This window comes from Brachyhypopomus gauderio, chromosome 17, assembly GCF_052324685.1.
Source record: "Brachyhypopomus gauderio isolate BG-103 chromosome 17, BGAUD_0.2, whole genome shotgun sequence".
NCBI lineage: Eukaryota > Metazoa > Chordata > Actinopteri > Gymnotiformes > Hypopomidae > Brachyhypopomus > Brachyhypopomus gauderio.
Window position 1 is genome coordinate 2,263,971 of NC_135227.1, and position 25,389 is coordinate 2,289,359.

Below are 25,389 nucleotides of genomic sequence, written 5' to 3' on the forward strand. Positions count from 1 at the left end.
GAACATGCAGTGCCTCTCTTCGCTACCTAATTTATCAGCATGGGTTACTTTTCAAAGACTCAATCATTCTTGGATTTAGCAATCTTACATAGGCCATCTTAGCTGTCCAGTGAGTCAGTTTAAAGTAGCACTGTGACTTTAAATGGCAGTTTGATGAAGACAAATTACTTATTCTCAAGTAACTTCTGATCAAAAGATGTTTTTTTAAAAATACATCTCAGAAGTTTTAGAAAAAGGTTTGAAAATTTCCCCGTACTCCACAAATTACATTCAAAACAGCCAGGAGCACTTTGCTTATCTACCTGGATATTACCACCGGTGAACTTTATAGCTAGATAGATATTATTTAGCTGAAATCAAATTTACTGCATTTACTGTATGTTTTTTCTGCAGTGAAAGGAACCATAAATGAGTGTGTGTGTGTGTGTGTGTGTGTGTGTGTGTGTGTGTGTGTGTGTGTGTGTGTGTGTGTGTGTGTGTGTGTGTGTGTGTGTGTGTGTGTGTGTGTGTGTGTGTGTGTAAGTCTAAACACACACCACGACTAGATAACGGAGCTGCAACACACTCATGCGCAGGCAAACACAGAACACAGGGTTATTCCCACTCAGAGGGTTATGAAGAGTGATGGATTAGACATATGACCCCATGTGGAATATGCCTCATGGTTTCAAAGGCACATTGGAAAGATACTAGACACTGCACATGTGATGAGTGACATGTGGAGACCACGCTGGTCATGTGTTGCATGGTCCTAGTGCCCTGCTGTTTGTGCCGTTCACTTTACCAAACTCATCTCACACAGTTCAGGCGAATAATGACTCGTATATGTCCTGTGCTGTTTGTAATATGCGCTGTGCTATATGATAAAACCGAACACAAACACATTCAATAAACATTATCACCCGGAGGAATAGACACATAAATAGCAACAAAATGTAATATATTGAATAGTAATATATTGTCCATCTTCAGCAGTGGGTGGTATATCAAGACCTCTTCATGAGTAAAAGCCATTTAGTTTCATTTAGCTTTTTTCAAATAGGTTTTTTTTCTTCAGAGCTAAAGTATTAATAATATAGATTAATAACTTAGCACTACTTCATACAGATCAAGCAAGTGTTTTGATTTTGTAACAAATCAATAATTTCTGAATCAAACTATTGCTTTCTAATCGACAGTATCAATTCGATCTTTTAAACCACCATGGCACTATTTTGAAGTGATCATTCACTCATCTCTGAGATTGGCACGACGGCAAACATTAGAAAAACGCAGAATGTGGCGTCTTTTCCACTTTTTTTTGTGACAGAGAGAGAAAGCAAAGGTTTGATTGAGAGCGGAGGTTAAAATAAGAATGACTTTAACTTTTCACGACCGTCGTCCTCAGGCAAGGGACCAGAGACACTGTATGCCGGACAGAAACTCAATGACAATGAGTGGCACACGGTGCGGGTCGTCCGGCGTGGTAAAAGCTACAAGCTGACAGTTGACGATGACGTAGCTGAAGGTACTTCACATGGCTTTGACTCTGAAAGACAACAGATTTACCCACACACTTAGAGCACGAGTGTCTCAGTGAACTGTAAGCGTTGCTTCCCCTTAGAAAGGAATAGCTGTAAATATCTTTTAAATCGTAATTGTGCTGTTTGGGCACAGAGAGCTTTATCATGGGTGGAACCAAAGACAATCTGTTCTATGATCTGCTGCTAGACAAAGACAAATGGGGATGATTATGCAACCCACTGTACATTTGCTGCAGTTTCTCTAAATGAAATACTGTGGCTTCTGAAACTATTGGCAATACGATCTTTACACTGTATTAGGAGATAAAAAAATTCAGTTCAGTGTGTTTATAGGGCCAAATATAATAATAACTTGAGAAACCCATCAGTGTAAAAAAAAAAAGAAAAAGAAAATAGATCAGACCACACACTGAACCACCTGTATGGTTGAGCCAGGACCCCTTAGATCTCTGAGCTGCGGTTGTCAGTTGTCTGAAGGAGTGGTATATCCGCCTCTCTCTCTCTCTCCTCTCTCTTCCGCCCGACCTGCTGGACGCGCAGGCCAGATGGTGGGCGACCACACCCGGCTGGAGTTCCACAACATCGAGACGGGCGTGATGACGGAGCGCCGCTTCATCTCCCACATCCCGTCCAGCTTCATCGGGCACCTGCAGAGCCTGCGCTTCAACGGCCTGCTCTACATCGACCTGTGCAAGAACGGCGACATCGACTACTGCGAGCTCAACGCCCGCTTCGGCATGCGCTCCATCATCGCCGACCCGGTCACCTTCAAGGCCAAGGCCAGCTACCTGAGCCTGGCCACGCTGCAGGCCTACGCCTCCATGCACCTTTTCTTCCAATTCAAGACCACCTCCGCCGACGGCCTCGTGCTCTTCAACAGCGGCGACGGGAGCGACTTTATCGCCGTGGAGCTGGTGAAAGGGTAAGACGGGGCCGGAGACGCTCGGTCCTGCGGAGACGCCGAGCTGTGCGGGCACGAGAGATGCTTGTGATCACGCGTGCACGTGAAGAGAAACCCATTCTTTTACTTTCAGATACATCCATTACGTGTTTGACCTTGGCAACGGACCAAACCTCATTAAGGGCAACAGTGACCGTGCGCTGCACGACAACCAGTGGCATAACGTAGTTATCACCAGAGACAACAGCAACCTGCACACACTCAAGGTAGACGCCAAGGCCGTGAGCCAGGTCGTCAACGGCGCCAAGAACCTGGACTTGAAAGGTAAGCTACGTGTGATTGTTGTGAACGCTGCGATCATTTTATTTGACTCATTTGATTCATTGTCTTGCCCGCTGCTGTGTCTAGGGGATCTCTTCATAGCCGGTTTGGGCCCCAACATGTACAGCGGCCTTCCCAAACTCGTAGCCTCGAAGGAAGGCTTCAAGGGTTGCCTGGCGTCTGTCGACCTGAACGGCCGTCTGCCCGACCTGATTAACGACGCCCTGTTTCGCAGTGGTCAGATTGAGCGTGGATGCGAAGGTACAACCTCTTACAACTCCAGCTCCAGAAGCCCTTTCTTCCTCATGAACACTAACAGCTCCTCCTCCGCCATCTCACTGAGTCCCGCCTCCATCCTACTAACTCTGTTCATCACATCCCTCGCCCAATCAGCTGTCTGTTAGACGCAGTGACTCACGGGCTGCTTCACCACGTTACAGGCCACATTGGTCGCACAGTCAGCCAAACCCCGCCCCCTTTTTATCCAGTAAACAAATCGTGACGTAATGAAACAAGCTTCTTTCAGTCTGTGGTCTATTATTATATTTTTAAAAGAGCATTTACCACTTTACAGTATTTAATTCAGGAGTTTAGAGAGCCCTTAATGTACTTGACTGTTTTAGATTTTTAAGATCAGAAATGGGGTGTAGAAACTGATAAATTGTATATATATTTTTTGTCTGTTTATGAAAATGAAAACGTAAGACATTTGCATGTACAGGGTGCCGTGAATTTGGGTTCTACCATTATGTTTACAAATCCTGGAGCATATAGAATCCAGATAGAGTCTTGAGTCAGATACTTTTCAAGAGAGGTTGGATATATATATATATATATATATATATATATATATATATATATATATATATATATATATATAAGAAACACCTTGCAGGTCCACAGTGAGACTACAACCGCTCCCCCGTCCGTCACAGCCGTGCTAGCCCCCCTCTGTCTCAGTGCTCAGGTTCTGATCACACCACCTCTAGTTTTGGGTTTCAGGCCATCGCAGTGCCTGCAGTGTCACTGTCACATGGTGTAACTCCGCTCACAGTGATGCTCCTCGAGACTCTCGTACCAGAGCTTCAGCTGCTGCACCCACACCACGCTCTCCATGTCACTGCTGTGTGGAGAACGAGTCCTTCACCCAAATGTCTTCTGGGCTTCAGTGCAACTGTGGTCACTGAGTGGTGATGAATGGGGTAGATGATGGTTAACAAATGTAGTCGTAGCAACAGATGACCTTATAAAAGAGAGGTGCACCTACTGCTTCATGGATAAAGGTGCAAGGTTCATGTTTCTAAGCAGTGAGTATATATACATGCATATTAGCATATTTTATATATATATATATAATATATACATATGTGTGTGTATATATATATAATATAAAAATATATAATATATACATATGTGTATGTATATATATATATATATTGCCAAACATGCAATTTCTCTGCATATCATTATGCTCATATGAATTTCTATACATCCAAGTCATTTTGTTTTCTGTTTTCTGAATGCTTTCTGTTGTGTTGAACCTCACTTCATTTGTGAACGCTTTGTTTACTGGTTTGTTTTTTTTGTTGTTTTTCTTTTGCTTTATAAAAGTTTTGTTTTGATTTTGGACAGATGTGATTATCTGTCCATCATAAACATGTCTTCCTCGTTTGTCACACATGTCATTTGTCTTTGTCGGGAGGGGTCTTCATAAAGCCTTATGTCATATTTTGTTGTTATGTCAATTCATTTGTCCATTTTTAAATAAAGTATTGTCACTTAAATTTGTTTCGTCTTTTGTTGTAACATGTTGAACTTGAAAGTGTATTCTGAAATAAAAATAAATAATCAGAACTAAGACGTAAGACAGAAGGAGTATACGATTCTTAAACTTACGAATACAAGAATCTGTTTATTAAAAATGAGATATTAGAATATTATTAGAATAGACCATGAATTGTGAAAGTACAGTCACACCCAGTGACCCTCCACCCTCCAGACCAACGACAGTTTCCCCCTCATCCACACGGTTGCTTCATCCTGGTGAAAATAGTGGTGCATATGCACCTGTTCACACAGACAGCGCCCCCTGCTGTCTATGGTGATTCTGAGACAGCTGTGACTGAACACCGAACCCTTATATAATGAAAACACAAGGCCTTGCTGTCCAACTTACAACTTTGCCATTGATTTATTTACTGTATTTTTGCTTAAACAATTTTTAACCTTTTCATAAAGGTTACACAGATAATGCCCGAAAGCAGCCCTCCGTATGTAGTAATTTGCATGGCATACGTTACGTGGGCCTTTTGTGTGTGTGTGTGTGTGTGTGTATGTGTGTCTGACGTTTATCTCTCCTGCACAGCGTCGAAAAGCGAACGTGAGTAAGCATTTCTGTTCAGTGATGAGCATGAGACGACGTGTATGTGCACTTTACTCTGTAAAAGCTGAGGTCTGAAGAATGGCTACCATGTCTTGGTTGAACTTGGCTGGGTGGTATCAAAGTGAATGCGCGCCATGTTGTAATGGCACCTTTCATTCACTAGATGGCAATGATGCGCCAGTGCTTAGGAAGGAAGGCGCTCAGCTCAGGTTGCCTTCAACAGGAAACAGGAAGGAAGCTTCGTTATCCTTTATTCTTCAAATGCTATGTTATGGGGATGAATCTGCCTTTTCTGTGCCATTGTAACAGCTCTACTGAAATGTAACTTGATCTTACAAATCTTCCACATTCTCCAGAACATTATTCATGATTTTGTTGATATCCATATGCTGACAAAACATAATCTGCATAGCTCGCACGATTTGTTTTATATTAGTTTGCAGAAATATGTCATTGAAGTCTATTGGCCAGGTCTTAATGCCACCTGAGATACGTCTAATAGCTGTAAAGAGCTTTCACATTCAAATTAAACTGTAGACGTCTTGGTATGGTTCAACGTATTTCTGCAAAATGCAAGAAATCTAACCCAACTTTTTCTCTGTGTGTGTTTTTATTGAGCATCAGTCAATCCTGGACACCGTGTGGTTCTTCTTCCTGTTAGAGAGGCACAACACGGTCTCCACGCTGCCCTCCTGCCCCATCACAACTGTTATCGATGTTATTATTTGCCTAACTCATGGTAGAGTAGAGCTTGTGTGCAGACCCTTCCTAAGAATGGTAGAGCATGTCTGTTAGTAAAGCGCTGGCTTTATTAACAGAAGTCATTGACCACCTACTAACCTGTTTGATCCGTTTCACTTTTCTGTTCCTTTATTGCTAACAAAGTTGGTTTCACCAAAGCAGACCTACAAGGTAGAAGGTTCAACTCCATTCTCAACTCGGCCTTCGTGAGAGTGGCTCTGTGTGATGTCTCGTGTCGGTTTTGTTTCTTCCTAACACCCAGACATAACGCAGGTCCCACTCGCCTCACTTTAACAATGTCTTGGTATAAAATGGTTCACTTCTTTCATAGGTTCTTTGGCCTTCTTGTCTTCCCAGGGGCCGGGGCAGGAAAGAGGCGTGCAGATAATCACGACAACTAAGAGCTAGCATAAATAATACATTAAACTTCCTGTATAATTATGTCTCCAGAACGTCTTTGGCTGTACTGGGTCTTGTTCTCGTTTTTATGGTAATTACGCTCAACTGGCAGTGTCTGTTCTAGACCGTCCCGGCTGGCGTAGGGAAGAATCCATTAGATGTCTCACCATGGGTTTCTCCTCAGCTGGTTTCAACGGCTAAGAGAGGCTCCCTGATTGGGAATGAGATTAGCAGACTAATTGGACAGTTGTGTTGATTCAGTTTGAAATGCCAGCACATTTAGACTTTAATCTAAATCCAAAGACCATTCCACATCTAGCTAAGACTGATGTGGTATTGACGGTTAAAATGAATGTCGCAGTGACTGGACTTTGCACGATGAGATTGTACAAAATGTTTTTGGGGAAAGAAAAACAAAGGGAGAGTGAATAAACAAAAGAACGTCCGAAACAAAAGCTTGTCACGGACGCGCGTCGTCTGAACTGGTTCGGATAATGAGATATTTGACCTCAAGACTGTAGTTTTGAAAGTTTAGTGCAGTCCAAATGTTGAAGTGAGCTGGAGATATCAGCACGTCTCCCAGACGTTCACTGATGGCCGATCCCTTATGGACCTGCCGTAGATTATAATGTGAACCAAAATCTCTTAACATACCTATATTATAGTATGACTGTAGTACACTGCACACTATAGCAACTCTATCATCAAGTTTATTACTTCAGGTGTAAATAAATGTAGGGGTGAATCATTTTATGTTTCAATATAACATACATGTACATAAAACATCTTTTAGAGCACTAAACATTACACAATAAATGCACTTGGTTGTTTGTTTTCTACTTGTTTGTGTGTGTTTAACCCTTTTAACATAACTGTCTTGCTTATGAAAATTGCACTTAAACACGATTTACTTGTGGTTGCCAGTTTTCGGAGGGAATGTGCGGCATCCCTTAATTGGGGTTGCCATGTTTCCCCTGCATTCCCTCTCAGTGAAAAAAAAAACAACAGTGTCAAAACACACGATGTGTTTGGAACGTGCTGAATGCCATACGCACAGCTGCTGTGTCGACACGACCCTTCATTTAGACTCCGATAACATTCAGACACGCCGGACTAGACCTGCACATCTTGTTATGTTGTGTTTTCTCACGTCTGCGTGGTGAGTCACGGCGGGTTCAGCCCCGGTGGACACGCGCCACCCGGCGGAGACGGTCCGAGGCGCTGGGTTCTGTCTGCGCACATGCTGTGATGCGATGCCGTGTCCTACTAAACCCCGCCCTCCCCCTCTCCCCCTCCCCCCAAACCCCCCCCCCCCCCCCCCCCCCCCGGAGAGAATGCTGTGCCACTTTGTTTCCTGTACCTTCCGGGGTGATCTGGTACCACTACTAACCTGACTGCATGCCAGCTGAAGTGAACGCCTGCATGGCACCTAACGGCTCGCCGCCGCCCCCTTCTGGCTTCCCGCTGTCACAACACTGTGCTCTGCCACCACAGGTCCCAGCACCACGTGCCAGGAGGACTCCTGTGCCAACATGGGCATCTGCATCCAGCAGTGGGAGAACTACACCTGCGACTGCTCCATGACCTCCTACACGGGCACCCAGTGCAACGACCGTAAGTCGCCCACCGCCAGCCCTCTCTTCTTTGTAATGCTCTCTCTCTCTCTCTCTCTTTGCATCTCTCTTTCCCTCTTTCTCTCTCTCTGTGTTGCTCACACACCGATGACACAGGTTAATGGTGTTTTAGATTTCATCTGCGTTCAAAGCAGCATGCTAAATGATTACACACACACACACACACACATGCACACTCATACGCACACTCACACGCACGCACGCACACAAACACACACACACACACACACACACACACACACACACACACGCACATACACACACACACACACACACACACACATGTGTTTTGAGGAGCCCTGAAAGACAGCTGAAGGTAAGTGATTTCTTTAATGCAAAAGGTGTTATTTTCAATCAGTCATCATTTCATAATGTCACTTTGGATATGACCGTGGATATATCGAATATGCTCCGGTGTGGATGACTGTGCTGTCAGTTCTTGGGAATGGAGCCATTCATTGTTGTCGCGATATTAACATGCGAACTGAAAGGCTGCATTAATTACACCGTTACTGAATTGCTATCTGGTCTCGTGAGAGGAGAGATGATCTGAAACACGTCAGCTGTGTTGCTCATAAGGGCACTCGTTTGTCTTTTAAAGCGGCCCTTGTCTGGTTCAGTACCCTGTTGAGTTTTCTGGTATGCACTTGACAATATTGACACAGTTAAATAATCCATATCTTTTCTAAACCAAAGAACATGGATTTTCTTTCAGAAAATAACTTCCAGTTTTTCACTTGTGTCCTGCTGGACTTGCATGTACACATCATTTACAAATCCAACCCTCCAGGCCATGGGTAGTCAATCCTGTCAGCAAACAGCCTGTAGGCGTGGCTGTAGGTCTTTGTTTTGATAATTCACCCAATCAAGGAACTTTGGGACCTGCTGACTAAACAAGTGGGGGAATGTGTGCTCCTTAATGGAGCCTACGAAGACTTGTAACCACACCAGGCCTTTGGAAAAGAAGAGAACTGTGCTTTAGAAGGTCATTCAACACTGAGGACCTTCCTACACATAGAAAACGCAACCTTAGAGTTAGAGCTCCTTGATCGAATGTGCTTCATGAACAGGCAAGATGTGACCTGCAGTGATAATGATATGGGAACTATCACTCTCTATGACTTTTCCCAATAACAAGGACCCGTGGCAGTGAGCAAAACCTTGAAGCGCTTTCATTAAGACAGACACCTGGAAGGTGACGTGATGCGTGCTGTTTTGACAGGCTGTATTTTTACAAGACTCGGCATGGCATCAAAGGCATATTAGCGGACACGCTTAATGGAATAGACATTGGTTGAGTGATCTGTGGGTGTGTGTGAGAGAGAGAAAGTGCATGTGTGTGTGTGTGTGTGTGTGTGTGTGTGTGTGTGTGTGTGTGTGTGTGTGTGTGTTAGTATAATTGTAGCTGGCTGTGTATCCTCTACATATGAAAACACATGGAATTATGATCAGAGTGGGGGCGCGGCCCAGATGTGCAGATCCGAAGCAGATTTTAGTGGAATACGTATAAAGATGAAAATGCATCAGTGTAAATGTCAGAGATGTACATAAAACAGTAATAAAAACATACGATTGTGTGTATGTGTAATTACAAAATGGCTTCAGTCAGAAGGAATGATTTGTTTGTACAATTTGACATGAACACTAGGGGGCAGTGAGTCACTAGCTACTGTCTGTGACAGCTGCACAGACTCTAGAGTGTTGAACCAGCAAAACATGTCTTAATACAGCTTCATTTGCATTTTCAATGCTGTATTACGTCAGTGAATAACTGTTGGAAAACATAGTTTCTGTAATCTATGCAGAATAGTCATGTAAAGACAAGTAGACAAATCTACTAGTTTATCTGCAATTTTCTGTGCATTAGTTTTTTGTGTCATATGAACCAGTTATCAAATGAAAAGTCAAGTTAATTCAGCACATATCTAATACTAAATCGAAAATATATTGACCGTACCACACCTGGTGACCAATCTTATGAGTTTCTGCTTTATTAGGTCACTTCCTTCTTCCTGTACGGCAGAGGCAACCCGGTGACGTGTGGGATGACGCATTTTATTTTTCTCGGTGGAGCAACTTCTGAAAACGCGACTCCGTGGAGTGGTGAAGGTGCCTGGGCACATCTGTGTGTGGCTCCCTGCACTCCACTCTGATTAACACGGAGGCCGAGAGCCCTCCAAGCGTCTTAAAAGTGAATTCACAGCTCGTCAAAAATATATCGGTACCAAAGACGATACCTGTTGCTGTGTTGCTGGGTAAATAGCCCGGACCGTCCCTGTGACACTCTGCCCTACCCTATCAAAGTCAAATAACGAAAAACTACCCTGTGACAACCGCAGAGTGTTTTAGAGGAGGGGGAATAATGCGATTATTTATGGGCTGCATAAAGTTTCAAGTGTCCCATAAACCTTGATATTTGTGCTTGTGATCATAGAGATTGGCAGAATAATAATTTTTATTGTTCTTAAAGCTGATCTTGAGATTTAATGACAAATCTGTAATTTAATTTGCCTTTACCAACATTTACCCTTTGAAAGGTCAGATCCAGTTGTTCATGCCAGAACATTCTGCTCCCGTTCAGTCAAAATGTCATTATTTAGTAATTAGTTATACTCTGGGTCACAATTGATTTTATGACATTTCTGTTCTGAAGACTGTAACGAATAGGCTGAAAATGAGATCAGAAACTCAAGTGTGCCTGTGCTGTCATGCTAATATTCTGTGAAAGATATCGACTGAATAACAATGTCTACCTAGGAGTTCTGACCCGTCTCCCTCTGCGAGAGTGTGGGCCTTGCAACATTTAGATGATGTACATGTTACATGAAGTGTAACTGGAAAAAACAGCTTAATTTTTTTTAGCTTTTTAAGAGTAGAAGCTACTTATGTTGCTTAACAACAATCATTGGACTCTTTGGTTTGCTTAATCATGGTTCTGTTTCCATTAATAAGACAGAAAGGTTTAAACAAGATTTTTAACCTTACTCATTCAGCTGTGGAAACTGTGGCAAGTTATTATAAAATAACTACAAATAGTTTTTGCCTCTAGTTAGTGTAAAAAAAAACCCATGACTATTGTTTATGCAAATGTATGTAAATATATGCAAATGAACTAATTGTAGGTGTTTAGTGATGTTTGTGTTTAGCGCTGCCTTTGTTCTATGCTTTTCCATGGTGTGGCCAGACAGATATGCTGCTTTTCATTTACATCTTTAGTCATCTGTAAATGATAAAGTGTAAAGTGGAGCTCCAGTATGAATTATTGCTTATGAATATTATGCCCGTGTTGTTTGTGATAATAGCTAGCCAAACAATCTCAAAGTCAACCCCCATCCCCTCATGTGTCTCGGGCCTGTTCCTTATTAACAGTAGCGCACTAAGCAATCATGTTGATTGAGCTGTACTAATAAATGACTTGTTAGCAGCTTCACTGCCTGTTAAACTTGCTCCAAATTAATTTTGCTTAGAGGAATTTGCTCGCAGTCTCTACAGTTGTGGGCAGCATATCCGTGAATTCTGACTAAGATTCTATTTTCACTAACGCAGAAGGCCTGTTCGTAAGCCCCTCAGTATCAAGAAAGCATTCGCGCGCTTTTATCTTTATTACTCAGTCAAGAACGTGAGATTTCACGAAACTACATCCAGCAATGACTTTTGATGTGGATGGTGCTGAGTGCCATGATGGCCTCCTCCAGCTGGAGCCAAGATGGCTGTCATTTCTGGTGGCCGCACGCTGTGCCCTCTCAGCTCCATTTCCTCTTCTCTATATACGGTCGTAGTGGAACATAAAAACAGAAATAAAAAAAAAAGGAGCAGTGAAATTTGAGCCGTGGAAAATACGCTTCTGTCTGTAATGCAAAGTTATCGCGGACCCCTGGTTCCTATAGTTTTGCAAATTGCTGCACTTACACACTCTTTCATTTTTACTTTTTTTTTTCCCCTTAATTCTCCCACAACATTAATTACCGGGGTTAATACGAAACGTTTCTTCCTCCTGAGCCCAGTGGCGCTCCAGGGTGTTTTTCACCCCATCTACACTCTCCATTTTGAATAAATATATAAATAAAAGATAGATGCAGAACTGGAGGGATGGAGGGATGGAGGGATGGATTTGTTTCCCTTCATGCGTGTCTGACACAAACAGGATCTCTGTAATTAAGGAGCGTCCCCCCCCCGTGGTAGCCGGAGCGGTGCCGGGGTGAGCGGAGGAAGATGCTCCTCCTGCCCCTCCTCTCGGCCCAACTTCATCAAAGCCCCGTCCTCTTCCTTCCATTAGAAACAGGAGAACCTGTCTCCCAACCGGGCCATCAATTAAGACAACAACAGAAGCAGACGCACTCGCAGCTAGCCGGAGTCTAATGTACTGTTACCCAGACAATATGTATCTGCCAGGCCAGAGACACATTACAGATGAATACAAGGCCCAGCGCTGGCATTTGTCTGTAGAGGAAAATGTTCAGCAATTTAATTACTAACGGCCTTAATGTACCTACGCTACAATGATGCATTTACGCCCTCCTCTCCATAATGAATTTTTTCCTGGATAATGGTGTTGAGTAGCTCTCTTTCTTAAGCTGAAGATGCAGGCTGATTTGGGGGGGGGTTGAGGTAGACTTCGACGCGCTCACCGTCGGCTCACAAAAATCTGCTTTGTGACAACAGCTGTTGTGAAACACACTATACAAATAAATTGGAATTTTGACTTGTTTGATAATATATATATATATAGGTTGTGTTTCATGAATAACATAGTTCCCCTCAGGCGTATGTGTACCCGGTTCTTTTACACTGGGTACTGTTCTGGCTCGGAGCTGCTCGCCGGTCCAGTTTAAAGCATTTTTTTTCCACGTGCGAGGACGCTGAAGCTAATTGGCCGGCGGGCACTGTGGGCCGGAGCCGCGCTGCACGAACGCCTGAATAACTCGCGTGAGCTCATATTCATCATGCAGGTGAATTACTCGCGTGAGCCCATATTCATCATGCAGGTGTCCCGCACTTCCGACGGTCCCTGACACAAGATAAAGAGCAGCGGGACAGAGGGGAATGACCTCGTCTGACAGCCCCGCGGAGGATCGGCTCGGCACAATGGAGACGCGTTGGAGAGGGCTCAGGAAATATGGCAGCGGCTGGTGTTCATGGGTAGTGTGATGCGCACGGCGGAGCACGGCGCGCAGGCCTGCCAGCTGAACAGGAAGCTTTTTATTATTTAGCTGAGCCTGCGGAGAGCACGCGGCCTGGGCCGAGTTTGGGGGGGCTGTCTAAAAATGAACGGCCAGATCGATCTGTCCAGATTTAATGTCTTTCATTTCTTCCAGTCGATCAAGTGGGCCTCTTTTCTCAGCTGTGGTATATACAATCACTCACTGTATTTGTGGATAGTTGTGTGTGTGTGTGTGTGTGTGTGTGTGTGTGTGTGTGTGTGTGTGTGTGTGTGTGTGTGTGTGTGTGTGTGTGTGTGTGTGTGTACCTATATACAGTCACTTAGTGTGTTTGTGGATAGGTGTGTGAGTGTGTAATACGCAGTAATACATGTATGATGAGCGCTAACACACGTGAAAGTCCTGATTCTGTCCTGGGCCCCAAGGCCAGCTCTAAGGAGCAGGACGTGTCCTGAAAGCAGGCCTCGTTCGGCGTGGCTGCTGCAGCCGATGACTCAAGTAGGTCCCGCAAGCAAGGTGCTGTACCGGCTCCTGCCACGTCCTGAACACCCACACAAGGGCTGGTAGTGTTACGGGACACCGCTATGCTGCAGTTATAGAGATGCTGAATTCTACCCAGTACTACCAGGTGACGGTGTTGGAGCAGGAATGAGTCATTTACGCATGGGGGGGGGGGGGGGGGGGGGGGGGGGGGGGGTGTCTGCATGGTCCTCTGGTGTACCTGATTCAGTACACCTGACTCACCTCTTCAGATTTTCCACAACTGTAGTCTCCACAATCCTAGACATGCAAAATCTTTATGTAAAAACTTCATGTGGGCTCAAGCCTTTGCCAGCATGCAGCACATGTGCAGTGCAGTAGAGTTTCAGTCACGTGTGCCCACCCAGGACAGTAGACCTTCAGTCACGTGTACCCACCCAGGGCAGTAGAGTTTCAGTCATGTGTGCCCACCCAGGGCAGTACAGCTTCAGTCACGTGTGCCCACCTAGGGCAGTAGAGTTTGTCACGTGTGCCCATCCAGGGCAGTACAGCTTCAGTTACGTGTGCCCACCTAGGGCAGTAGAGTTTGTCACGTGTGCCCATCCAGGGCAGTAGACCTTCAGTCACGTGTACCCACCCAGGGCAGTAGACCTTCAGTCATGTGTGCCCATCCAGGGCAGTAGAGTTTCAGTCACGTGTGCCCACCCAGGGCAGTAGAGTTTCAGTCACGTGTGCCCACCTAGGGCAGTAGAGTTTGTCACGTGTGCCCATCCAGGGCAGTAGACCTTTAGTCACGTGTACCCACCCAGGGCAGTAGAGCTTCAGTCACGTGTGCCCACCCAGGGCAGTAGACCTTCAGTCACGTGTGCCCATCCAGGGCAGTAGACCTTCAGTCACGTGTGCCCATCCAGGGCAGTAGAGCTTCAGTCACGTGTGCCCACCCAGGACAGTAAAGTTTTAGTCTCTACACTGCACCCATCCAGGGCAGTAGAGCTTCAGTCACGTGTGCCCACCCAGGGCACTAGAACCTCAGTCTCTACACGTGCGCCCACCTAGGGCAGTAGAGCAGATTATCGAAGGAATTCCAAAAGTTTCACAGATAATTGCAGATCGTCAAAATAATTGTACCAAACAGGGACAGTTTGGCCATGTGATTTCTAATGTTACTTTTGTGTTATCTCTCTATCTACAATCCAGTTAGTGTGTGTGGGCTCTGTAGGAAATCAATACTGCTATCGGACTCCTTTATTCGATCATCTTTGAGAGGACACTTTGGTTTCCTGTCAACTGACAGACACATTTGACACTATCATCAAACATAATTTCCTGTGAGTGACTTCATTCAATTGGCTTCGAGATGAAAACACAGCATACAAACGTCCTTTTTCTGATGGTGCTAGGTGACCTTGAGGTAGTGAAACGTTCTTTGCTTTAAGGCCTAATCGCTGAAGCGGAGGCATCCATCACTACACGTTTCCAGGAAAAACAAATTATGGTCCGCCCTGGCACATAAACAGGGCCAATCAATATACCCGGCCCCGCCTGAAATGCCACACATTTTCTATCATTTCTAATCATCTTGTTGTCTTTCCACTTCTGTCAAGTCAGTGGAGTGTGTCGCACACCCACCTTTTTTGTCCTAAAATTGAATTACTTGCTATTTTGTTCTTCTACGGTGAAAAATGGCTGCTGATATCGCAGGCTAGACTTTATAACGCGTGCTCACGCACAAGCATTTTTTTATGCTGTAGAATATACTGCAGGTTTTTCGCCGTGGCAAAGTTGAGCAGAGCAAGGCATCTAAACAGATTAGGATTCAGGAGGTGTTTCTTCACAGTTAATTCCTATGAGCATTAGGTTCCCGTTTTATCGAACAATAGGAAAGCTGCTCATGTAATACATGCGTACATGCGACTCACATGTCTCTGGGCTTTTTCATGTACACCGGCGAATGTTGTTTACCTCAGGACATGCTTGTGGTGAGGCCTGCTGTGACAGTCTCTCCTTTCTGCATGGACGCCTCTTCATGCAACAGTGCTTCTCCAACTTTGTAGACTTCTTAGAGGTTCGAATCCTCCAGAGTGCGACGGAAAAGTCGCCTCGCCTAAATACGTGTGCCAAACGCACACACCCCCGTGCACAGCAGGGCCGTGTGGCTGGCGGTGCGTGCGGGTTCAGCGAGGTGCGTGAGCGTGTTGGGAAGGGCGAAGTCGTGCGATGTCAGGGCCAGAGGGCCGTGAGCTTCGAACACAAAACTGACTAAGCATTCATTTTGTTACAGCATTCAGCCTTGGTCTCAGCTGGTGGGTCTCATCTATCAGTGCTGGCTTCATTATTCCTGACATCTCTTACCTTCGACTGCGACCTAACTCTTGAAAGTTACCATTCATTTAACCGATCGTTCCGAGCTCATGGATTTTAAGAGAAACTTCCCTTCTCCTCAAAAGTTGAAAAGATGCAGAAAACTGAGCCGAAAACAGTCCGTGTAAGGCATGGATGAATGTTTTGCCGCTGCTGAATGCCGAGAAGCCGAGCTGGGCCGCGTTGCCAGACGGCGAGAAGGTGGTACGAGCCACTGCGTCTTCTCCCGCTTCCTAACGATCGGCCTTTGATTGCTGCGTTTACTCTCGGCTGACTTTGATCAAGGCTGCGTGTCAGTTTAAGACTCTCCCCTCCTCCCTCTCGAACTCCTGGACTCAGCTCGTGGACGTGAGTACAATTAGTGCGAAGAGTGTGATTAGGAGCCAGCGGAGAAGAGGGCCACACTGGCCCTGCGTGTAGGCTCACCTTCTGCAGTACTCATTATTAATAAGTACTTTAGTATTGTACACACATACACACCACGCCACACACACACACACACATAGACACACGCACACACATGTGGCACGTTTGATATTAGACATATGAAAGTGTCCTGATATTTCATTGACAATTGTGTATTGATAATTACCTTGCTTTTGTACACACACACACACACACACACACACACACACACACACACATATTTGACATATGAAACAAAGCTATCCAAGTCCTGATATTACACTGCCATTTTTTTTTACCTTTTGACCTTTACCTGTCTGCCATGGTGAGGGAGGAAGTTCTTCCCTGGAAAGACAGGCGGTACTTCTGGAGAGCATTAACTGACCAGGAAGGGGAAGATCAGACAGACAGAAAATCTAGAGAGAGAAAGAGAACTAGAGAGAAGGAGAGAGACAAATAGAAAGATAGAGAAATAGAGAGAGGGAGAGGCAAACATAGAGGGACAGGTGAGAGAGAGAGAGAGACAGGCAAAGAGAGAGAGCGAGAGAGAGAGCGAGAGAGAGAGAGAGAGAGCGAGAGAGAGAGAGAGAGAGCGAGAGCGAGAGAGAGAGAGAGAGAGAGAGAGAGAGAGAGATAATCCTCCTCTGTTTTTGTCACTGTGCACTGCACACTGCAGTCATTCTCCTCCACATGGCCCTAATGCGCATGAAGAGCTGGTGTTGAAGTAGCACACTGAGATAATTAAGACAGATTGGCTTCAGGGACTTTACTACTGCAGCGGCCGCGCCCACAAGGGCCCGCCCACAAGGGCCCGCCCACAAGGGCCCGCCCCGGCTGGAGGGGCCAGAAATTCATGTGCCCCTTCCCTCCCCTGCACTCTCAACTTAAATAATCTCATTTGCATTATGAGAAGGTGGAGAATGTGGTTCCGGTAATAATGCAGAGGGGCTGGGATGAACCAGTGTCCTGTAGCATAATCTGTCACCACTAAAACAAAAATGTGTTTACAGGAAATGAACTACACCCCCCCCCCCCCCCCCCCCCCCCCCCCCCCCATATTGAGTTGTGTAATAGTTATAGCTTCCATCGGTTGTATTCTACTGCCCCATGTATTACGGCAGTCAAATTCTTGTCAATAATAGCTTTCCATTTGACAAAGCTCTTCCAGAATGTGGTGGGTTTTCGATGCAATTCTCACACTATTTTTTAGGAATCTCTGGCTTATCTGGGCTTTTGTCAAAGCAACATCATCAGATCTAAAAAGCCTATTTAGTTCCTTTGTTGTATTGATAAAGCCTCATCTTGCTACGCATTCAGCTTGATGGACTGCCTTAATACTGACCCTTATTGAACCCGCCACCTCTCCTGAGCCTGGCTAAAGCCAATTAACCTCGCTAATACTGTTCCTGACATCCCTCTCCTGACGGCTACATCCCCACAGCGTATATTACCAGTGGGCAAGCGCTGTTTGTCCGCTGCATTGTCGATGCTTTCATGGCTGCGAATAAAGGCTCCAATAACCTGGATTTAGTAGGAGGGGGTGTTGCCACGGGCAGCGGCAGGCCGGCTGTTTATGACGGCTGATTGCTCACTCGTCTCCAGGCAGTTTCTCTTCTTCTGCGGGCGATTTGCTCCAAAGGTGTAGTTAAGCTTGAGCACACATGACCCATCACACATCGCTCGGACCCTTCCTCGGACCGCTCGTCCGCTTTCGCCGCACTGATGCCGAACGTGCGCGAAATAGCTTGTTGGTGTTTCGGGACGGCGTCGCGGTGCTCGGCAGTTTTGTTGGGTTCGCGGGATTCCTCGACTTGAGCTGGCGGTCCAACTGCACCAAGTCGACGTTAATTATCTGCAACAGGTTGATTTTTTACTCTCCTTTGTCAGCATTGGCGTGAAAACTGAGGGAGCGAAACAAGGGCTCGCGCTGCGCTAGGCGTGTTGACGCTAACGAGCTGCACCTGTGTTCATTTGCATGCCCATTCTTGGTAGCCTCCAAAATTGGCCTCCCCCGTGCGCTAATTGTCTGTAACCTCGTGCTAGTTATCGCTTCTTGGATCCCTTAACTGAACATGCCCAGTCTGTATGCCTATGTCTGGGCTTTCTCTCTCAGCACCTGTGAAAGTCGTAGCCTGGTCTTCTAATGCTTATAATGATGATAAAGATCAGGTGTTATACTTGCATTTTCCACTAAACTTTTATACTTATGTCTCATTGATTCTACATGTCAGCCTTTAATGCTTTCCTGCATCCCAACTCTTCCGAATTATTGGAAATCTTTCCCGAGTGGTGATGAGATGGATCGAGCTTCTGCAGTGGCTACAGTGGCTTCACTCACAGGATGTAGGCCTTCACCAGAAGCTCCAGTCATCGTTTCCATGGGCTAAATTCATTAGCACTGTCCTCTCACTTCTGTCGAGGACCCTGCCAAGAATGGCTTCACTTTTCTTTTATGATAACATTGTGTCTCCTGGAGGTCTCCAAGGTGCAGTCCTCCTCAGCAGCGGCCGTGTCGGAGGCGGGCCGCGGCGGGCTCGACACCAGAGCAACCAAGCACGGCTGATTTACAGCAAGCTGGCTAATGGCTGCCCACTTCAGAGCCAAAACTGGATAATGAGTCCACAATAATTAGCTGAGCTCCACCGAGCACTGCCAGTGAAGGGCCAGCTGGTGTGACTAATTACAAAGGTGTTCAAACCCCCCCCATACCCCTTCCCCTCCACACACCCCCCCCCTTAAGAACAAGGAAGCTAAACGTACCCTGCACCACCCTAACAAAAAGTCAAACACGAGCAACTGGCTGATTATCGTCAAAGGTGAGATTTGCCAGCCCTTTAGACCAGGGCTACTTCACATCAGCTTAATGGAGCTTCTTATGGAATTTGATCTCTGGTATGCCTCTGAATTTCTAATTATATAATTCAATCATTAAGTATTGAATTTAAAAGGGGGGGGGGGGGGGGGGGTTCTGTGCCCTACAGTCTACAGGCAAGCATCATACATTATTAAAGGTCTTTTTGTGAATGAACAAAAATAGCAGTTTGACAGAGACTCTTCTGAAGAACAGTGCATTTAGAATATTCAAATTTCCAGAGTTTTCAGCAAATGCATAAAGATGTGTTAACTGTGCAGCAGTGTATAGTTCCACCGCCTAGCCCTCAGCTCCACTTGGGATCAATTTATATCCCCCTACGAGGGCCTGTTTTGGGTGGGGGGGTCTTTCAGGTTCTTTTTTGAGGAAGGAGCAGCTTAGGATGAAAGCCCTGGTTACTCTTCAGGATTACGCCCAATGAATAATTTAACGGGAAAGGAAAAAGAACACTCAATTCTGTTAACCTTGTAAGTTATTTATTGTTTTTTAGATGGCTGTCATGTTTGCTAATATCTTGCCGAGCCAGCCACGAGCTAAAGTGAAAATTCGGCGGAGTCATTTCAGCGCCGTCGTCCCGCGCACACCCGGACACTCTGATGGATGACTTTTGCAGTGCATCCATTTCTCTGCTGGTGAGGATGAGCAGACCGAGAGGGGCTGAACCTGTGAAGCATTACGCTGTAATGAAGCCTGATTGTGACTCGCATTCTGATTCTGACCCACACAGACACCCAGCCCCACACAGACACCCAGCCCCACACAGACACCCAGCCCCACACAGACACCCAGCCCCACACAGACACCCAGCCCCGCACCCACACCCAGCCCCACACACACACCCAGCCCCACACCCAATGTCACACCGACACCCAGCCCCACACAGACACCCAGCCCAACACCAACATTTTCATGTTTGCTGTGCAGATTTTCATGCACAGCTTGAAATGTGTTGTATTATAGGGGAGTGAGTTTTAGCTATCAGTTTCCGACTCTGCACAGCACTTACAGTAGTAACAGCCTGGTTAAATGATGCCTGTTACATTATTCACTGCTCACCCACTCAATATGTTATTGCTTTGGCGAGTCAATGTTATTACATGGTGTCATGATGGTATCTTCAGTCGACAAGTGCTGCTTATGTTTACAGTTACAGCTGAAAAAATGTGTTCTCTCGATTTTCTTCATTTATTCTAGCAGTCTATTATTTGAATCATTCTAATCCTAGACTTTAAAAGAATGTTTTGTTTGCTTTTATTATACATCAATACAGTACTGGTGGTGTTATGTAGTGTTGGAGGTGCAGCACGTACACGTAATGGTGAGCAGTGATTCGTGATGTTGTACGGTGGGAGTCATGTGACCCGAACGTCCCCTCTGCTGACGCACTGGGTTTCTCTACGGCAAGATGAACGCATATCCCGTTTGGCAGTTGGAATGAAATTCAGACGCATGTCCCTGACAGATCGTTGCATTGTGAAGGGGGGACAGGGGACAGGAGCAGGCCTACATCTGTGAAAGGGGGGACAGGGGCAGGCCTATGTCTCTGAAGGGGGGACAGGGGACAGGGGCAGGCCTATGTCTCTGAAGGGGGGACAGGGGACAGGGGCAGGCCTATGTCTCTGAAGGGGGGACAGGGGACAGGAGTAGGCCCACATGTGTGAAGATGTCCGTATCCAGACTTCCTGCAGTGCAGATGTGAACCAGAGAGGAAAGATAGGAAGGCATAAAAAAAACAGGAACTTCTGATGAGACAGGACGAAGGAGGTTGAAAGAGCTGAAAAGACATGAATGATTATAACATGCTGTAGATGAATGGGTTGTGATTAGATGAGTTATCCACCTGATTTTAAGGATTTTGACAAGAGAAGATGCCTCCTTGTCCTGTCAGGAAAGAACTGCCATTGGCATGGCTTGGCTAGTTGGCAAATTTTGCAATTTCAGATGCCAGCCGCCAAATTGGTATAATATTTATCACAGGTCATTTTAACCGCACAAACTGCACCTACCCATGACAGGAGCTGGGCGCTTCAGAGCTGTTTATAACATCTGACAGAGTCAAAGTTCCACGCCATCTTTTGTTTAATAGTTATTCATTTTTTTCACATTTTCAACGTACCTGTACCTCTCCCAGTTCCCCCCCTCTCCTCCCTTGTTGTGAGCAGTAATCACACTTTCTCTATCTTCCTCAAAGTATCACTCTGAACCTCCGTATTTTAAAGCAACTGTAATACAAGATATCGATCAGAGAATCAGATGTATTTTAAAGTCTCCCTTCTCCTCGTCAGTAATCCTTCCCTGGTTCCCCCTGTGATAAGCCTCGCTGGGGTTTTAGCCTGCAGTGCGGTAAATGACAGTGCACCAGTAAGCCGCCGGAGAACTGGAGACCTGCGCTGTTGTCTTATGGAACTCATCTGTCTGTCTGTTTGTCTGTTTGTTTGTTTGGTTGGTTGTTTGTTTTGCTTTTCCATGTGCGAGTGATTTGTCATGCAGCACGGCTCGGAAGGCCTTTGGCTGGAGACCGGCTGCCTGCTCTCTTGACATCCACCCGGTTTTTATTTCTTTCTGTATCCAGCGCTAGTGTCTGGGTGGCTGGTTACTGGGAGGTGTGAAGTCTGGTGTGTTTTCACCTGTGTTCATTTCTGCCGTGGTGGGTGAATAATGCATAGCTCGGCTGTGTTTGGCCAGACGTTGTGGGTCTGCCACTCCTGCTGGTGTAATGAGAATCAAGAGGAGAGGATCTCATGTCACACTGGGAGATGAGAGTTCTGTATGAACGGAGGACAAAAGCTTTTCTCTTTCAGTGGCTACAATGTGGCAGCAGAGAGAGAGAGAGAGAGAGAGAGAGAGAGAACGAGAGAGAAGGAAAGAGGAGGGGAGAGAGAATGAGAGGGAGAGAGGAGAGAGGGATGGAAGGAGAGAGAGAGAGGGAGAGATGGAGGGAGGGAGAGAGGGGTAGCAGGAGGACTATGCTTCATTTTCCTGTAATATGTCTGCTTCTATCCGTTTTTTTTTACCTCCTTAAGAGGCTTTGAAGTGGATTTTTCCTCACAAACTTTTGGCCTTGACTTCCCAAAACACATGATTTATCATCTGGAATGTAATCTGAGAGCATGGGCTGTTTTTCTAGAATTTTTTATAGAATATGACAGCCTTGTCAGATCAATAACAGCAACACGGGGGAAACTCTGGGAGGAAGGGACCAGGAGCCAAACAACCGAGACCCCAGAAGAGCAGACGAGCTCTCAGTTCTGATCCGTAGTTTGGTAGAAACAACCCCCCCACCACCACCAACACCACCAACACCACCAACAACACCATCACCACCACTGAACGCTCAGGAAGGACAGTGATGCGCAGTATGTAGCACAGTTATGTAACTGACACAGTTGCACATTGCCATCTCTATATGCTTCTGGAGATGTCCCCGTCTGTCTTCTGGAGATGTCCCCGTCTGTCTTTTAGAGATGTCCCCGTCTGTCTTTTAGAGATGTCCCCGTCTGTCTTCTGGAGATGTCCCCGTCTGTCTTTTAGAGATGTCCCCGTCTGTCTTCTGGAGATGTCCCCATCTGTCTTTTAGAGATGTCCATGTGCAAATAAACATAGATAATAAACAAACAATATATCAAAACTACAGGAATTCAAAAGTGGAGGTGCAATTACCATTTCATGTACTATACCATAAAATGTAAGTACAAAGTGCTATCAGCATTCAAAAAACTCAAATAACCTCCAGTCTTGAGGTGAGTCTACCAACTACGTTTAAAGACTGCAAGAGACTCTGCTGTCCAAACAGCTAGTGGAAGATAGTTCCACCATTTCAGAGCCAGGACAGGGAATTGAGGTATTGAGGTATCTTCTGTGAGACTTTAAGCATGACGCTTCAAGCTGAGCCATATTTGAGATTCTGAGTGCTTGAGGTCTTTCTGTGCGTTGACCATAGTCATCATGTAGGGAGAGGCTGGTCTATTTTTGGCTTTGTAGGCAAGAATCAGGGTTTGAATGTGATGCATGCATCTACTGGAAGCCAGTGAAGGGAAATCAGAAGTGGAGTGACCTCTGAACTTGGGAGACTGAAGACTAGTCATGCTGCAGCATTCTGGATCATCTGTATAGGTCTATATGATCCATAGGGTTGCAAGACCTGCAAGTGGGGAGTTGCAGTAGTCCAGCTTTGAGATGATGAGAGACTGCACACACATGTGGGTAGCTTCCTGTGAAATATGGAAGATGGGAAGGAAAGAATTAGTTGGGTGTAAGCAGCTTAGCAATAAATGATGAAAAACTGTCACCAAGGAAATTAATATATAAAGAGAAGAGAGCCTAAGACTGAGACTTGGGGGACTCCGATGAAGAGTCTACATGGATCGGAAAGACCTTCTTCATGTTACCTGATAGGAGCGGTCTTCCAGATATGACTGGAACCATGTCCATTTAGAGCCAGTCACACAGAGGCGGGAAAGAACAGAGAAGAGGATGTAGTTGTTGACCAAGTCAAAGGATGCAGAAATATCCAGAAGAATTCAAACTGAAGATTAATGGAAGAAAAACTTTGGGCTGCAGACAGAAGACAGAGGCAGCTTTTCTATTTGCTCTTCTGTTCACTTTTCTATTTGCTCTTCTGTTCACTTTTATATTTGCTCTTCTGTTCACTTTTCTATTTGCTCTTCTGTTCACTTTTCTATTTGCTCTTCTTTTTAGCAGCATTTATGCACAGTTTCCACTCATTAGTGATGGGGGGGGAGGGGCAGCAGCAAACTTAGTGAAAGCGTGCAAACACGTGGATGCACATTCGAGAGACATCCTAATCACTGACTGCAATTATGCCATCTCAGAACAGACGGTGAGCAGCAGTGGGAGGAGGTGGAAGCTATCAGACAAGTTGACCTGAATCTTGCTTTATTTCAGTCATTTTCTCCAACATAACATTTCTGAAATGACCTCATTCTAACGGTTCTCATGGCCAGCCTCTTGTGATCTTGATTTTGAATAAACCTGGCATTTACATAGCATTCCTCTTTTTTGCCTGTAACTTCACATAGCCTGCACTTTGGGATTCTGCCATATTACATTAATGAGGTCTTTTTAATGTTTTTCAAAATCATTTGTCCTTATGTGGCAAGTTTGAATATTTTTACATTATTTGTGACCTGTAATAAGACCTGAAGCTGGGTTTGCAGATGGTCTCTATATGTAAGCATGTACTGATCTGTTTTATCTTATTAGTGAAACAATAATCCAAGATCATGGGGAAATTATATAATAGCTTCTGAAAGTATTTTTTTCTTCCTTTTGTATATTAGTAAGTTTTACAAAGTATTAGAAGGGAGAATCAAATTATAGTTCATAGAGTTATAGATTCATTACAAGCCAGTGTATGTGCACCTTTGTAGGGTCTACGAGTTGGGAGACGTAATAAGGGCAGTCGATGGCGATCGCTGTAGAGGGTCATCGATCGTCTGCAAAACCACAGTAGTAAAACATCCGTCTGTCTGCACGGTCTCTGTGTATTTGATTAGAATGATATAAGCCTGTCATATACTTCACTTCCTTTCTTTGCTCACTGTTTGCTCTGGCCTTCCAGCAGAGGGGGGTGGGGGAGTAATCGGATGAGTTAAAATTGGGGTTTAATGGTGCCTTCTGTCCTTGATCGGTGTCAATAATTCTCAGTGTTGATAATTTCACTGCTTATGACTTGATAATCTGCCAGTAAACATTAGTCTGTGGATTACCATGCTGTAAACAATGAAAGTATGTAAACAGTGAACTTACGTAAACAGTAAACGTACGTAAACAGTGAACGTGCGTAAAAAGTGAACATACGTAAACAGTGAACATACATAAACAGTGAATGTGCATAAAAAGTGAACGTATGTAAACAGTGAACATACGTAAACAGTGAATTTGTGTAAAAAGTGAACGTACGTAAACAGTGAATGTGCATAAAAAGTGAACGTACGTAAACAGTGAACGTACGTAAACAGTGAACATGCGTAAACAGTGAACCTATGCATCGCATGTTGACCATGCATTTAGGGGGACTCGGGATTGAATTTCCTTTTTCGAACCTCTGACAGTCCTGGATTGGAAATGCAACCCAGCACATGGTGGAGAGGACGGGCACGCACATCTTTGCATCTCCTTTCAGATCAAGCTTTGCTAGGTTTCTTCTGAAGTGTCGACATCATTCTGCATACTGTTGACAGTTCACTG

The 25,389-nt window shown here is 45.2% G+C and overlaps 1 protein-coding gene across 23 annotated transcripts in view; it reads left to right on the forward strand.

Annotated features, from left to right (window-relative positions):
- The window catches only part of nrxn3a (neurexin 3a), a 263,670-nt gene that overhangs the window by 90,260 nt on the left and 148,021 nt on the right, over nucleotides 1-25,389 (forward strand). For 9 of the 23 annotated variants that reach the window (XR_013121942.1, XR_013121943.1, XM_076978954.1 and 6 more), the window contains 7 exons: nucleotides 1,388-1,507; nucleotides 2,064-2,445; nucleotides 2,558-2,748; nucleotides 2,833-3,006; nucleotides 5,111-5,125; nucleotides 6,014-6,040; nucleotides 7,763-7,882. Coding sequence is in view for 20 of the 23 variants with exons in the window: in XM_076978954.1 (XP_076835069.1) it covers nucleotides 1,388-1,507; nucleotides 2,064-2,445; nucleotides 2,558-2,748; nucleotides 2,833-3,006; nucleotides 5,111-5,125; nucleotides 6,014-6,040; nucleotides 7,763-7,882 (1,029 nt within the window). In the remaining 3 variants the exon portion in view is untranslated. The remainder of the gene's footprint in view (nucleotides 1-1,387; nucleotides 1,508-2,063; nucleotides 2,446-2,557; nucleotides 2,749-2,832; nucleotides 3,007-5,110; nucleotides 5,126-6,013; nucleotides 6,041-7,762; nucleotides 7,883-25,389) is intronic. The other 14 variants (XM_076978960.1, XM_076978972.1, XM_076978961.1 and 11 more) reach the window with 3 other exon arrangements.